General features: G+C 40.9%; 1 protein-coding gene across 1 annotated transcript in view; it reads right to left on the bottom strand.

The window, feature by feature from the left end:
- The window catches only part of zfhx4 (zinc finger homeobox 4), an 89,434-nt gene that overhangs the window by 34,298 nt on the left and 42,281 nt on the right, over nucleotides 1-12,855 (bottom strand). Inside the window, exon 6 of the mRNA XM_014981664.2 lies at nucleotides 10,132-10,366. Within this exon, the coding sequence (XP_014837150.2) occupies nucleotides 10,132-10,366 (235 nt within the window). The remainder of the gene's footprint in view (nucleotides 1-10,131; nucleotides 10,367-12,855) is intronic.

Below are 12,855 nucleotides of genomic sequence, written 5' to 3'. Positions count from 1 at the left end.
TTTATTTAGCTTCATCTGATCAATCTCCTCGCCTCTGCTAATCAGAAAAGTCCCTGCAGCATGACGTTGCCATCACCATCTTCCTCTTTGAGGATGGTGTGATCAGGGAGACATGGGGGCATACTTTTTGGTCTCATATTTCTCCCCATAAAGGCAGAAGAAACCACTTTCATTTTTGTTTTGGTCTCTTCTGACCAGAGCATCTCCTTCCATATGATTTACTTGCGAGGCTGCAACACGTTAAAACGTCCAATGTGTACGGCGACTTTTGCCCAGACACTGCACTTCTTTCATGTTGTGTTTTTATGTAACAACTCCTCATTAGCATATCTCATTCTGTCAGTGCAGTCACCTAAATTTGGCAAAAATCTATATTTTCATGACCTACAATGCACTTGTCCTTCATTTTTCCTCCGTTCCTTCCAACCTGAGGAAAAGCAAAGCGAGACAGCGCCTCAGGAAGAGCTTCAAGATGACTAAAGCAGCAGGCATATTTGTCTAATTTGCACAAAGACATCCACATCAAAGCACAAATCAAGCTCCATGCTCACTCAATAGATTTTTATCAGTCTATCTATTTCTTGTTCTTTTTTTTCCCAGCATCCTTTTTTTTAACCCTCTGTCACGTTCCTCTTTCTCCCTCTCTATTTTCAGAGCGTTATTAGGACATGATAAAAGCAAAAGGGATGTCATGACACAGGACCCCCTGTTAGCATTAGGAGGTGGGAGAGAAAAAAAAAAGCGAACGAGAGAACTTCAGGGGGGGGGAGAGAAAAGATGAAAGAGATTTGTCTGGAAATGATTGCTCACAAGGCATTGATTCTCTGCTTTAATCTCGCACAGTGTGCTCAAATTTCCTATTAGGGAGATGAAGAAAAGAAGTGAGAGGGAGATGGGTCTTGCTCAGATAGGTAGGGAGGTGAAACTTGACATACCTCTGTTTTTTTTCCCCTTTTTTTCCCTTTTTGGACAGACAAAACATAAATTTTTCTTATTCTGGGAAGAGAAGCAGGATTCTGAATGTTTCTCCCACCCCCCCATACTATGCCTTGCTATTAGACCATTAGCCTGCTGTAAGCAAACAATAGAGAGGCACAGCTATTGCTGGTGAAACCCTGAAGGGTCATACGCACACGCACACATACGCAAGCACGCACACACACACAGGCACGCATGCACACACACAAAAACACAACAAGCCTCTGACAGCTGCTGTTACTGCAAAGCTTCCTTTGGTTAGCGACGATTAGCCTTAGCCTATTGGTAATCAATAGCTGCTATCAATTCCATACTGTTATTGATGGATGAGGTAAAGGATTGAGAAAGAAGAGTGAGGAAAAATAGCTGCAAAAGGGGACAATTTTTACCTCTTCGGACTGGTCTGATTAAACTGCTTTTTTCTTTCTTTTTTTCTTCCTTTGCCGCATATAGACTTCTTTCAATGTTCATCTGTGAATTGTATCATTGCCGTCAGAGATTAGTGGCTGCTTGGACCCTGCGAGTGCATTGCCTGGTTACCGTGACTCCAGCTCCACACAACCCTCCTCCCATCACTGGATTGTTTGTCTTAATGCTGTGTGACATGGCCCATTGTTTTGTCCATCTGTGGTTAAGAGTCAATGGACAGGGGGTGTATGAGGGGATCAGGGAGGGAAGAGAATGGAGGTGAGAGAGAAGAAGGAAAAAAAAGAGGGGGGGCGAAGGGGTGGTGTGCAGTCAAAAAAGGAAAGAAAGATGGAAACAACAGCTAAAAGGTGAAAAAAATATATATATATATATATGGAAAGCGAAAGGTCAAAAAGAACCTGCGGATAAGGATAAAGGTGCAATGACCCTGTGATTTTAATGTGGTTCTTTACATAGACCGCTTCCTGCTCCAGGAGCCTTCGGTGGCTTTCAGTTCCATATGGAGCGGGGGCCTTGAGCTCTTTGTGATATCACCAATATAAAAGACACCATGGCCCCGTGACGCCAGTCCCCTCTTCAAAGGGTTAAGTCATATTTAGTATGCGTCCTCAGAGTTCCATGGCTTTGTATTGTAAATAAGGCTAATGTGGCATTGGTCAGGTATGCTAATTCAGATAATCAGTGCAATTTCTGCAAATTATAACTGTCAGTGTGGTGGGCACAGAACCTTGGCGGAAAACATGAGGGAACAATTTAGCTCGGGTAATACCCCTTCACCAAAGAGCTGCTCAGCTCCAAAAGAAAAACAATCGGCCTGAGCCCGTACCGCCCCGACACACCATTTCAAAAATAGTTTATGGTGAATGAAGCTCTTTTTTTTTTTTTTTCTTTTTTTTTTCCCCCTGAAGCACAAGTCAGGCCGCTGCCCTTTTTTCTTCTATGCGCACACACAGACCACAAAGTAATTATAATTTGCTTGGATGGAATTATTCAAAAAGTGACCACATCTTTTACTCCCACTGCAAGAGAATATGGTTTTGGGAAATATGGGCTAAATTGCTACTTGACGAAAATATAATAATATACATATATGAATGTGTCTCATTTTGATTTGACAAATGATTTAAAATGCAGCACATTGTCTCCAACTAATTGCACAGTGATTGAAAAAAGGAACCTCTGGAGTGAGATCCCTCAGTCTCATCAGGGACTACGTTTTTTTTTGTTTTTTTTGTTTTTTTTTCAGGCTCCTTTTGGGCATGCAAAAATAACATTCCAAGATTTTGATGATGGGAGGAACGAATCTGACAGAAATGTGTGGACTTACAGTCCGTAAACTCGCTAGAAGAGACAGAAAGGCTTTCAGTAATTAATTCATTTGAATCAAAGCTGACAAACAGGCAGAATATTTGTGTACCTTAAGGGGACAGTGAAGTAAGGCGCTGTTAAAAGGTTTTTAACCCATTCACATGCTTTTAACAATCTAAAAAAATATATTCTACTGATTTTTCCTCCTCTTAAGCATATAAATATGGAAAAAAAAAAACATTTTTGCTAATTGTATAACGTTCATTACAATGGACGGCACAACTAATGAGCATACAATGTCATAAAAACTAATGCACAAAGGCCATAATTTTCACAAAGATTTTAGTGAATGACTTATCTTCAGCGAATATCTCATTTTTTAAAATATGGATCTAGATTAGATGTTACTGATGAGTAACTGGGGCCAATAATGTGCTAGTTAATGTAACCCATGCTCAGAAAAATAAAATGAAAGGGAATAAAAATAAATCTGAAAAGAAGAAATAAAGTAATTCATCACAGTCCCTGAAAGATAAATCATTCACACTGCGAAAACAGGAGATCTCTTCTCATTGTATTTCTTTAAAACAATTTTTGTTGCCGTTTTTCTTCTCCTGCTCTTGATTCTGATGTTAGTTTTCCGTATCTGCTGCTTGTTTGGAGACACCCACCGACTGACATTATCATTGTCCCTGTTGCTGTGCACATGGTCCCAAATACCTGCGCTGGACACAAACATCCGCAGATGCTCCTAAAGAACCCCAGCAAGTGGAGAACAGATTTCCTCATTGATGTCACAGAAGACTCACAGACTGCAAAGCCAGTATAAATTAGGCCTTAGATGTCTTTAGCCAATGGAAATTTTGTTGTAGGCGAATACACAGAAGTCAATGATTATTTAACAGGAAATGGAAGTAGTGCGTCACCGCTAATACACCTGCTAGAAACGTAAGCTACAAAAAAACAAGACATTTAAAGTGCTTCTTGTTAGAGTAACTGTCAGATTTAAAGTAAAACACACACAAAAAAATATAAAATAAAATAATATTAATGATATAGTGGTTTAATTGTTTGCACATAGCATTGTTCGCAATGCTTTGTGCCAACAATTATCACTTTCTATGCAAAAAACTGTCCAACGGAAACATGACAACCGTTTAAATTTTCATGAAATTGCATTAGCATGATGTTTTTGAGATTACAATGGATTTACAGGGAAATAGGTGGACCTTATTCTTGGCTTCTATTTTCATTTCAGCCTTCGCATTGCTACCAAGTCAAAATCCCAAGGCGGTTGTCTGCTGCGGGATACAAGATACAGATCAAGATGTAATGCGGATCTAGATATACATTTGGAAACTTGACTTTGGATCAGTCCCTGGCTTTTGTTTTTTTTTTTTTTTTTTTTTTTTTTAGAAGAATCAACTAAAGTAGCAGAGTACAGCAATTTTTTTACTCTTGTTACTCACAAAAAATTATGAAAACTATTTTTATTATTTGTGCAAAACACATATATCCAGCCTTCCACATACTAATTAATTCATACAGCTTTTGCTAACAGAAATACTACGTAATCTTTGCTACTGCTTGCACCACAGTGAAAGTCAGTGGATTTTGACTTATTATTGCTTAAAAGCTTTGAACAGAATGCTAAAATTCCAGAACTGTCCCTTTAATATATTTGTCAAAGTAAAAACGTTGATATTTAGAAGATAATCTAATCCTCTCTTGGTAAACTTATAAAGACAAAATGGCCACCCCTGTACGAACGCTGGTAATTATTTAGCTCTGGGAGTATGTTCTATGATTTCTGTCACTCTAGTGGGCATTTGTGAATGTTTATGTAATGGCCACAAATTACTGAGACAAACCCTGGAAATAGACTTCTGTCTGAGGAGAGACCTTGCCCAAAACGGAAAAAAGAAAAAAGAAGACAAAAACCACTGGAATGACAAAAACCACCTCCACCACCCAGAGGGAGAAAAAAGGATGAAATTAAGTAGTGAAAGTAAGGCGGGAGAGAAAACCTAATACCTCAAAGGTTTTTTGGAGTCAAGACTCTTAAAATGCTCCTTGTGGAAACAGCAGAGCTCGTTCCAACAACGAGAATCAGACGATCGTTTCTATGTGTTCGTAGCGATTCGGACGCAGCTCGAGATGCAGCTTGGGTGGAGTGTGCTGGAGCCCACTTCTGCTGTGCCCCTGTTCCATCACTTCCTTCTGGATGAACACAAACACGCCTATATCCTCACACAAGCGCAGGGATAAGAGGAGTGCATTAGGCTCTGTTTTTTAGCCTACAGCTGCTATGTAAATGGTTGGCGCGGCTACACTAATTTGACAAGGACCAAAGAAAAAACAAAAAAAAAAACAAAAAAATAAAAAAATGTCCCAGAGCCTTATCACTCAGAGGAAAAAACAAAGGGATCCGGAACACAGAAACACTGTGACACATGCACACACTCGCGTACACACAAGGGGTCGTGCACATGATAAAAGTGTTGTTGGTCTCTCTAAGTCAGAAGAGGTCTTTTGTTTAAAGGGGGGAAATCAGACAAAGAGGGTCCTCTCCCTCCCTCTTTAATGCATGTCGGGTGGTGGGTGGATGGGGTGGTACAGCGGGATGGAGATGTGTGGATGGTGGGTTGGTGGAGTATGGATGACAGGCTGGGCTCTCTGAAATAATTACCTCCATAAGATCCCATCTCGTTTTCCTTTTCTTTTTTTTTTTGGTGAGAGGGAGAGAGGGAACACAGAAGGGGGGGAAATGACAGAAAGTATGCAGAAAAGGCCCCATGTTTCTGCTCGGTCTGACTTATGCGGAGCTTTACACATGATGGAGAGCAGGGCTAATGGTCGAGGTTACACACTCACACATGCACACGCCAACTGCACCTCGTAGCGATGTGCTTTTGTGGCTAAACAAATGGTGAAATGGTTGAAACGGAGCCGACAACAGAAAAATCACTGCAACAACCGAACTTCAGAGAGTCTTAATGTCTCCAAAAATCCACCTAAAACAAATTGTTGAAATTATGAAACTGATGATGGAATACCCATGACTTGCCATTTATCATAGTTTTCTTTCCTTTCTTGTCTTTTTTTTTTTTTTGGTTGCTTGAATTACACTAAGCAGCTCCATTCAGGGTTCATTGCAGAACAGAGAGAGAGAGAGAGAAAAAAAATCTAATTCTTCTAATCACTTTTGGACGACCCTCAAAGAAAAATGGCATCCGCGTCCTCCATGTTGAGAGGGAATTCATTTATGCTCGCTCTTCTGATGCAAACTGGCATTTTTTATAAACTCAATTTAACTTCATCGCTTATAATTGTACACAAAGAGACAGTTTAGCTCAGAAATGTGAACACAGTGGGGCTTTTTGTATGAAAGGGACCGAGATGAAAGATCACCATGAAAACTTTTTAGCGTGTGCACAGTGGCTATTCACTCCCTGCACTGTTCATTCACATAACTGTGTTTATCTTGAGACGCATTTCCAAAAATTAGACTTAAATGGGTAAACAATAGTGAAATTCCCCCCCCAAAAATAAATAAAACAGTACTCACAAACATAATCAAACAATGCACCACTAGTGTTGCTGCTGTCTTTTTTGAAAACACTTTTTTACCCTTACAGTGTCTCCGCATTGCCGTATCCCTAATTGGGCCATAAAATCTGCATCCAAATTGTTTAATGAAAGCCATTCACATGTACATAAAGTCCAGAGCATTAGAACTCTTATTCCCAAATGAGCCTATAATTATCTGGCTGGGTTCCAAGTCCCAGGCTTTAAGAGAAAGATACCGGTCAGCACTTAAATTAATCTTTTTCATACCGGCCTCTAATGAACAGAAAATGCTCGAGTCAGGAGTTGCAGCCCCAGAAAACTAACAGCCCACGTTCACACATGCACAAAAACACGCATCACCCTCAAACCCAAGACTGGTTAAAAATGTTGCCGACTATAGAAACTTTTGCCACCTTTAAAACAGTTACATCATCTATCATTATGGATACATACAGCAGTAAACTGCAACGATATTTTATCATAGCAAAATTTGTGAATTCTTGTAGAAAAAAAAAACCCACTAGACTAATTTTATAAGACAAGAAGGTGATCCTTATATGTTACAATCAACTCTCCGTCTGGGAGTAATGAGACCTCATGCCGCTAGTTCTCACCGTATTGATCAAGTCCTGTCTGGTTAAACGCTTTTCAGATGCAACTTCCTCTGGTGAAATAACTAATTACTGCGGGATCTGGGTGCAAGTGTGAGAGAGTTAACCTCAACATTTCGTTGCATCCTTGTTTGCGACTCTTATTTCGATGCTAAAACAGGAAGTACTGTAGTTCTTGAGTGGCACTGTTCTGTTTGTCAGAGTCGGCTAATAGAGAGACATCATCGTCTGACTGGACCACAAACCGTTTCAAAAGCACCCCGGGATCCTTCACCACTTTTAAATCGTACGTGGCAGCGTTTTGGCTTACCGTGGAGAAAAGAAACATTGACAGAATAAATGAGTGAAGTACTTTGTAGGGAATGTGAAAATACCGTATCTGGGTATTGTTACTGCGACACTTTTGTTGCTAAAGTTAGCATCTGCATCAAAGCTTGACGGTTTGGTAACTGGTCGAAATTTGAGCCACTGAGACTGATCAACTCTAAACTAGACCATTCTACAATAGGGACAGATTTTTGTAAAGAACAATTTGAGATTTGAGAAACATTTAATAGTTCCAAAATAGCTTTTGGCAGTAAATCCATTTTAGATTTTCACAAGCAGTAAAACAAAATATGTAGTCAAGACTCAACTGAAGTGGTCTCTCTACAAAACAAACAAAAGAGGACATTCTGAATTTTAGCCTGAAATTGTCAGAAAATCTAATCTTTTTTTTTCTTCTCTTTTTTAAGTTAGACTTTGCTTTTTATAATTAATTGATCTATATCCAGAACTGAGTATTTATGCCAATACAATAATGCAACTGAAACATTAACCATGTGAAAATCTGTTCAGTGAAAATACACAGCAAAATATGCATCTAAATAACCCTGATTTAGCGTCCTGTGTGCTGCAATCTGGATCTGTTTGTCTTCAAAGTTGTGGCGAAAGCAAACGTCCGAGCAACAAATGTGCCGCATTTTATCAGAGAGAGAGGTGCAGAAGGCAAACATTGCTTTTGACAGCCTCAAAACCCGCTTGTGTTACCTAACCAGTGATGTTAAAAGTGGCTTAAAGCTTCTGTTTGGACTGAAAAAAAATAAATAAATAAAAAATGGACATGAGCAGGAGTCGGAGGGAGACTCAACAAGCAGGACAAAAAAGGAGAGAGGGAGAAAGAGGGAGGGATGGCGGGGCCAAGTTAAAATGTAAGGTAATGATTTATCTAAGCATGTTTTGCTGCTGCACCCTGTTTCTCACCAAAGCTTTGATCCAAGTGTAATTAAAACCAAACGTCCGCCAGCATCATTCCTATTTCAGGACTGAAATCTCCTCTCCTCTCTCCTGTTCGTGTGAGTGTGTGTTCTGATTCATACATATTAGTGAGTCTCAGCCTCCATCTGTTTTTGGGAGTAAAGGCACAGTATAAACAGGATACTTTGGGGTGCACTGCTTTAAATATGCACATGGACTGACACACACACACACACACACGCACAAAATGGATGGATGGCATAATGGTGTGCAGAAGTTCTGCTGGAAACGTGGGACCCCCTTTCGACCCCCCTGCACCAACACTCCGCCTCACTCTACCCATTCCTTCAGGTCAAGCAAAGCAAAAGCAAGTTAAGCACTCATTTTCTCCCAGCAGCATTAACATAGGGATGACTAAATAATGGACCCTGACTCAGTCTTCTGGTTTAAATTAAAGCACAGCCCCCTCCTCTTACACCCTGCAACCCCTCACCAACCATCCAACCCCCACTCAAAGAAGGGAAAAAAAAAAAAAAAAAAAACGATTAATCTTTTTTTTCCTCCTTTTTTTTGTCTCTCTGAATGTTTTACAGTTCTGTTACACTTATTAGCTGCTGGCAGGACGGAGACTCTTAAATGAAAGCCAAATTGCTTTGGTCATGAGAAAGGAAATGAAAGCTCACTCCAGGGAGAGACTGTGTAGCCATAGCATACATGAGAGTGTGTGTCAGCAATGCATGCGTGCGTATGCGTGTGTGTGTGTGTGTGTGTGCGTACGGGCCTTCCTCTGTGAGATCCTCCCAAGGTGAAATTTCATAAGCCGACTGCTTGCCGGCCTGGGATGTCCCTACGCATGGGACGGTGTGTGCTTGTGTGTTTCAAATATAAGTGCGGCAGCCTAATGGGAACAGCATGCTCATTTTGGGGAGATTAGGGAGAAACGGACGGGTCTGCATCGAGAGACGTGATCTGGTTGTGAAGGCCCAAGAAAAGAGGGGATAAAGGCAGGAGCATGTAACAATTAATACAGAAAAAAAAAAAACACACAAAGGTGCACTGAGAAACTGACATCTGATCGGAATCAGCTGATTTCGATCTTCATCGTCGCAGACCGAGGGGCGGATGACGGAAACTTTACCCAATCAGTAAACAAAATCACAGCCGGGTCTCGCCGACAACTCTAGTGTGTTGAAGTTGTGACTGAGAGGAGCAGGGTTGAATTTGTCAATTTTCTGTTTCAGTGACTTCTTTTTAACTAAGCCGAGGGAAACCGAAGGATGGTAATCTAGTTAAAAAAAAAAAAAAAGAAAATTAAAAAAAATAAAGCGGTTATGTTTGTGCAGAAAGAGAGAAACAGAGATGGAAAGATGGAGAAATTTAAAGGAGGTAACAGGAAGGCTGAAGGTAGAAGAGCTCATTTCCTCTTTTTTATCCTTTTGGATTCCGACCGCTATCTGTCACTGAACATGCTGAAATTGGAACATGGGCAGGCTTTTGAAAATCCCAGAGTTCCCCAGTTTGACATACAAATTCACAGCGTGTTTGTCTTTAAATTTAATAAAGAGATATAAGGGTAAAACAATAAGTTTTACCTAGAGCGACTGTCTCTCAGGAAAAACTGTGATGTCAATGATTGCTTAGGCATAAGTGGTAGAAAAAGAACACAGTGAATGCGTCTTGTATTACATTATTCTCCTCAAACAAAAATAGGAACCAGCCAAAATCTGTATTGGCAGATAAAACCTTTACAAAAACCACAGGCTGGAAACTGGCCACAAAACTCTGATTAGTCCATGTTTAGAAGAAAAGATGGGCAATATGAGCAAATAAAGAAAAAATTCCTGACAAAACTGTGTATAGAACCAAAAAAAAAAAAAATGCACGTTAAAAAAAAAAAAGAAAGTATGTAAAAGATAAGCTACCATTGAGACAACCTAATAAATCCAAGTTGGAACGACTAAAACATAAGAAAGCAGGTTTAACTGCGTGAAGCACAGACCTGGGCTGGCGGGGTACTCCTTGACTTGAAACATTTCATGCAGGCTCAGTCCATCGTCATCCCCTCCCAGGCCTTGCTGGTGCAGCTGGAGTTTCCGCAGGCCTTCGTTCTGCTGGTGGCGAGCAGAGCGGGCGTGCTGCACCAGGTTGAGGCGGGCCTTGGTGGAGTAGTCACACAGAGTGCAGAGGTAGACACATGACTCTTGACTGTAGGCGCTGTCCTGCTTCTGCAAGTGCTGCGGGACAGAGCAGAGGAACGGGTATTAGCAAGTCGCACAAAAACACCGAGTCCTGGTTAATATGCTTAACCCGCAAAAGCGGCCCCTTGCGCAGACGTTTATAACGAACCGCACACATTTCCTGTGATTGAAAGACTTTAAAGATTTTTTTTTTTTTTTTCTTTTTTAAAGTCCGGGTTTGTGTTTTGTCTTTGCCACATGCACTTTGTCCGGCTCTCCTCATTGTCGGCAGCTGTGGGGGTTTCTCATTCAACGTGTGCTGTCAGTTGCAAGCCCTTAATTTTCCAGTTGCCTCTTTAATGGCATTGCAGCCATGCAAAGCTACCCCCTACCTCTTGTCCCGCCCTCTGTGTTGTGTAGGTGCATGAACCCACATGCACGCCAACCCCCTCCACCTCACCCATCCCTGCCCTCCCCCCCCACCACCCATCCCACCTTGCCCTGCTCCCATACACCCAGTCAAGCCAAGCATATCAAGTGTGCTTCTGTTGTTGCTGCCGGGCTAATGAACAATGCACAAAAACAAAAGAGCAGGCCAAGCTTTTATTATCTGATCCTCTGCTGAGGGAGGGGGGCCGGGGGGGGGGGGGGGGGGAGGACGGAGAGCGCGGACGCAGGGAGCAGAAGAGAGCAAAGCGTGGAGACAGATACACAGAGGTGGCTCATGAAGGTTGGTTCTACTTTGTTAAGATTTATTCACAGTGCTTTGTGAGAAACAGGTGCAGAGCTTCATACATTAATTAATACGTACAGCGGTATGCGTGCGTGTGCGCGAGTGTGTGAATGTGCGGGAACTGGCTCTCATATCCTCCTATAGGAAGATGTTTCTTTCATGGTGCAATTAAAAATTAGACAGGTAATATTTTCATATTCTTGCATCATTTCATTTAGAGCAAGGAGAGACTTTAAAAAAGATGCACGTGAAGGAGGAGGGTGTGTGCGTATGCGTGTGTGTGTGCTTTGGATGTTCATGTGTGTGGAGGGAGGAGTGAGGCGCAGGTGTGTGAGTTCAACACCCCCCTCCCCTTTTCCCATTTTTCCCTTTGACAAACAGGGATTAGCAACATAGCTACAGCCGCTAACACATCTTTTCTCTCTGTCTCTCCCTCTTTCTTTCCTTTTGTAGGGAATCTAGCGAGGTTTTTTCTCACGAGACGGTGGGACGTCCCCTCGCAGTCAGAGGGCCCTTTCAGAAGTCTTAAGTTTTAATTAAGTCGGAGTTGTCAGAAGAAAGCTCCCCTAGTCCAGAGCTCAGGGCCATTAATTACAGCTATCTTTGTTTCTCTGTGAAAGGAGTCCTCCTTTGCTTTTCCTCTCTTTCTTTGCTTCTTTTCTTTCATCCCCTCCCTCTTTTACAGGAGACCCGGACTGCTGAGCCTTTCTGTAGGAACCACACACGTGTGCTGCGTTAGCAAACAAGCATTTATCACTGGCAAAGGCAAGAATATTATACATTTTCGGTGCTTTTGTTGAAATCAAAATTTTTATCAACTACTCCAAATAGCACGGCAATGGATTCTAATAAGAATCTAGACTCTAAAAAGATGCCACTACAGTTTTCTCGATGGACACTCTTTCAATGTGTTTTACGTAAAGTGAACCAGTAATATCTTCACCTTTAATCTTTTTATTATGACACGAGAAATGCGACACAGTAAAAACTCTGCAGTTTCTCATTGCTGAGGCTGTATGTAGAAGCTACCAGGTCAGAGGCAGCATAATAAGGTTTCAGAAGCTGGTTTCTAAAAGGAGACTGTACTTTCTTTCACTCCGACTATGAGAGAGCAAGATTTTCAGCAGATAACACGAAGGGTAAACGGACTTCAGCAAAATTTAAATTGTGTCCATCATGTAAGATTTGGAAAGTCTTTGAAAATTTTAGAGTAATGACCTCTAATGTTGTTGATAAAGTAAAATGCTGAATACTGTGCGATGTCCACTCCATAGTCATTTTCTCTTCCTTTAAAAAGATCAATAAAGTGGTATAAATTGCATTTCTTCACAAATCGGAATTGGCAGAGCAAAAAAAATAAAACAAAACTGGAAAACTACAATATTTTTCTTAAGTGTGCATTTTTAAATTGTCTCACCACTTAATCATGCTTTCATTTAAGAACGTATATTTGTACACCTTAGATTTAATCAATCAGTCAATCAAATTTTGTTCGTATAGCACATTTCAGCAGCAAGGCATTTCAAAGTGCTTTACATAATCAAAATAAAAACAGCATTAAAACATTATTTTTACTATAGAGACAAGAGACCAGGATTAATGCTGTAAAACTGTTTTTAAAGGCAGTCATGTTCCATGCAGATGCCTCCAGTAAGATTCTTATTGAAAGACCAACTTATTATTTACAGCTACCCCTTAAGGCATGGCCACAGAGAGATTTTTTCACAGTGTCAAAATTAACATTTTCATATCCATCAGCTGCGGTCTAAAACACCACACATCCCTCAACTTATGTTGTAAGGTTTTTAGGATG

Source organism: Poecilia mexicana, unplaced genomic scaffold (assembly GCF_051168715.1).
Source record: "Poecilia mexicana isolate PSO_F unplaced genomic scaffold, ASM5116871v1 scaffold_20, whole genome shotgun sequence".
NCBI classification, from domain to species: domain Eukaryota; kingdom Metazoa; phylum Chordata; class Actinopteri; order Cyprinodontiformes; family Poeciliidae; genus Poecilia; species Poecilia mexicana.
Note: the sequence above shows the minus strand (reverse complement) of the source record. Positions and strands in the feature narration are given on the sequence as shown.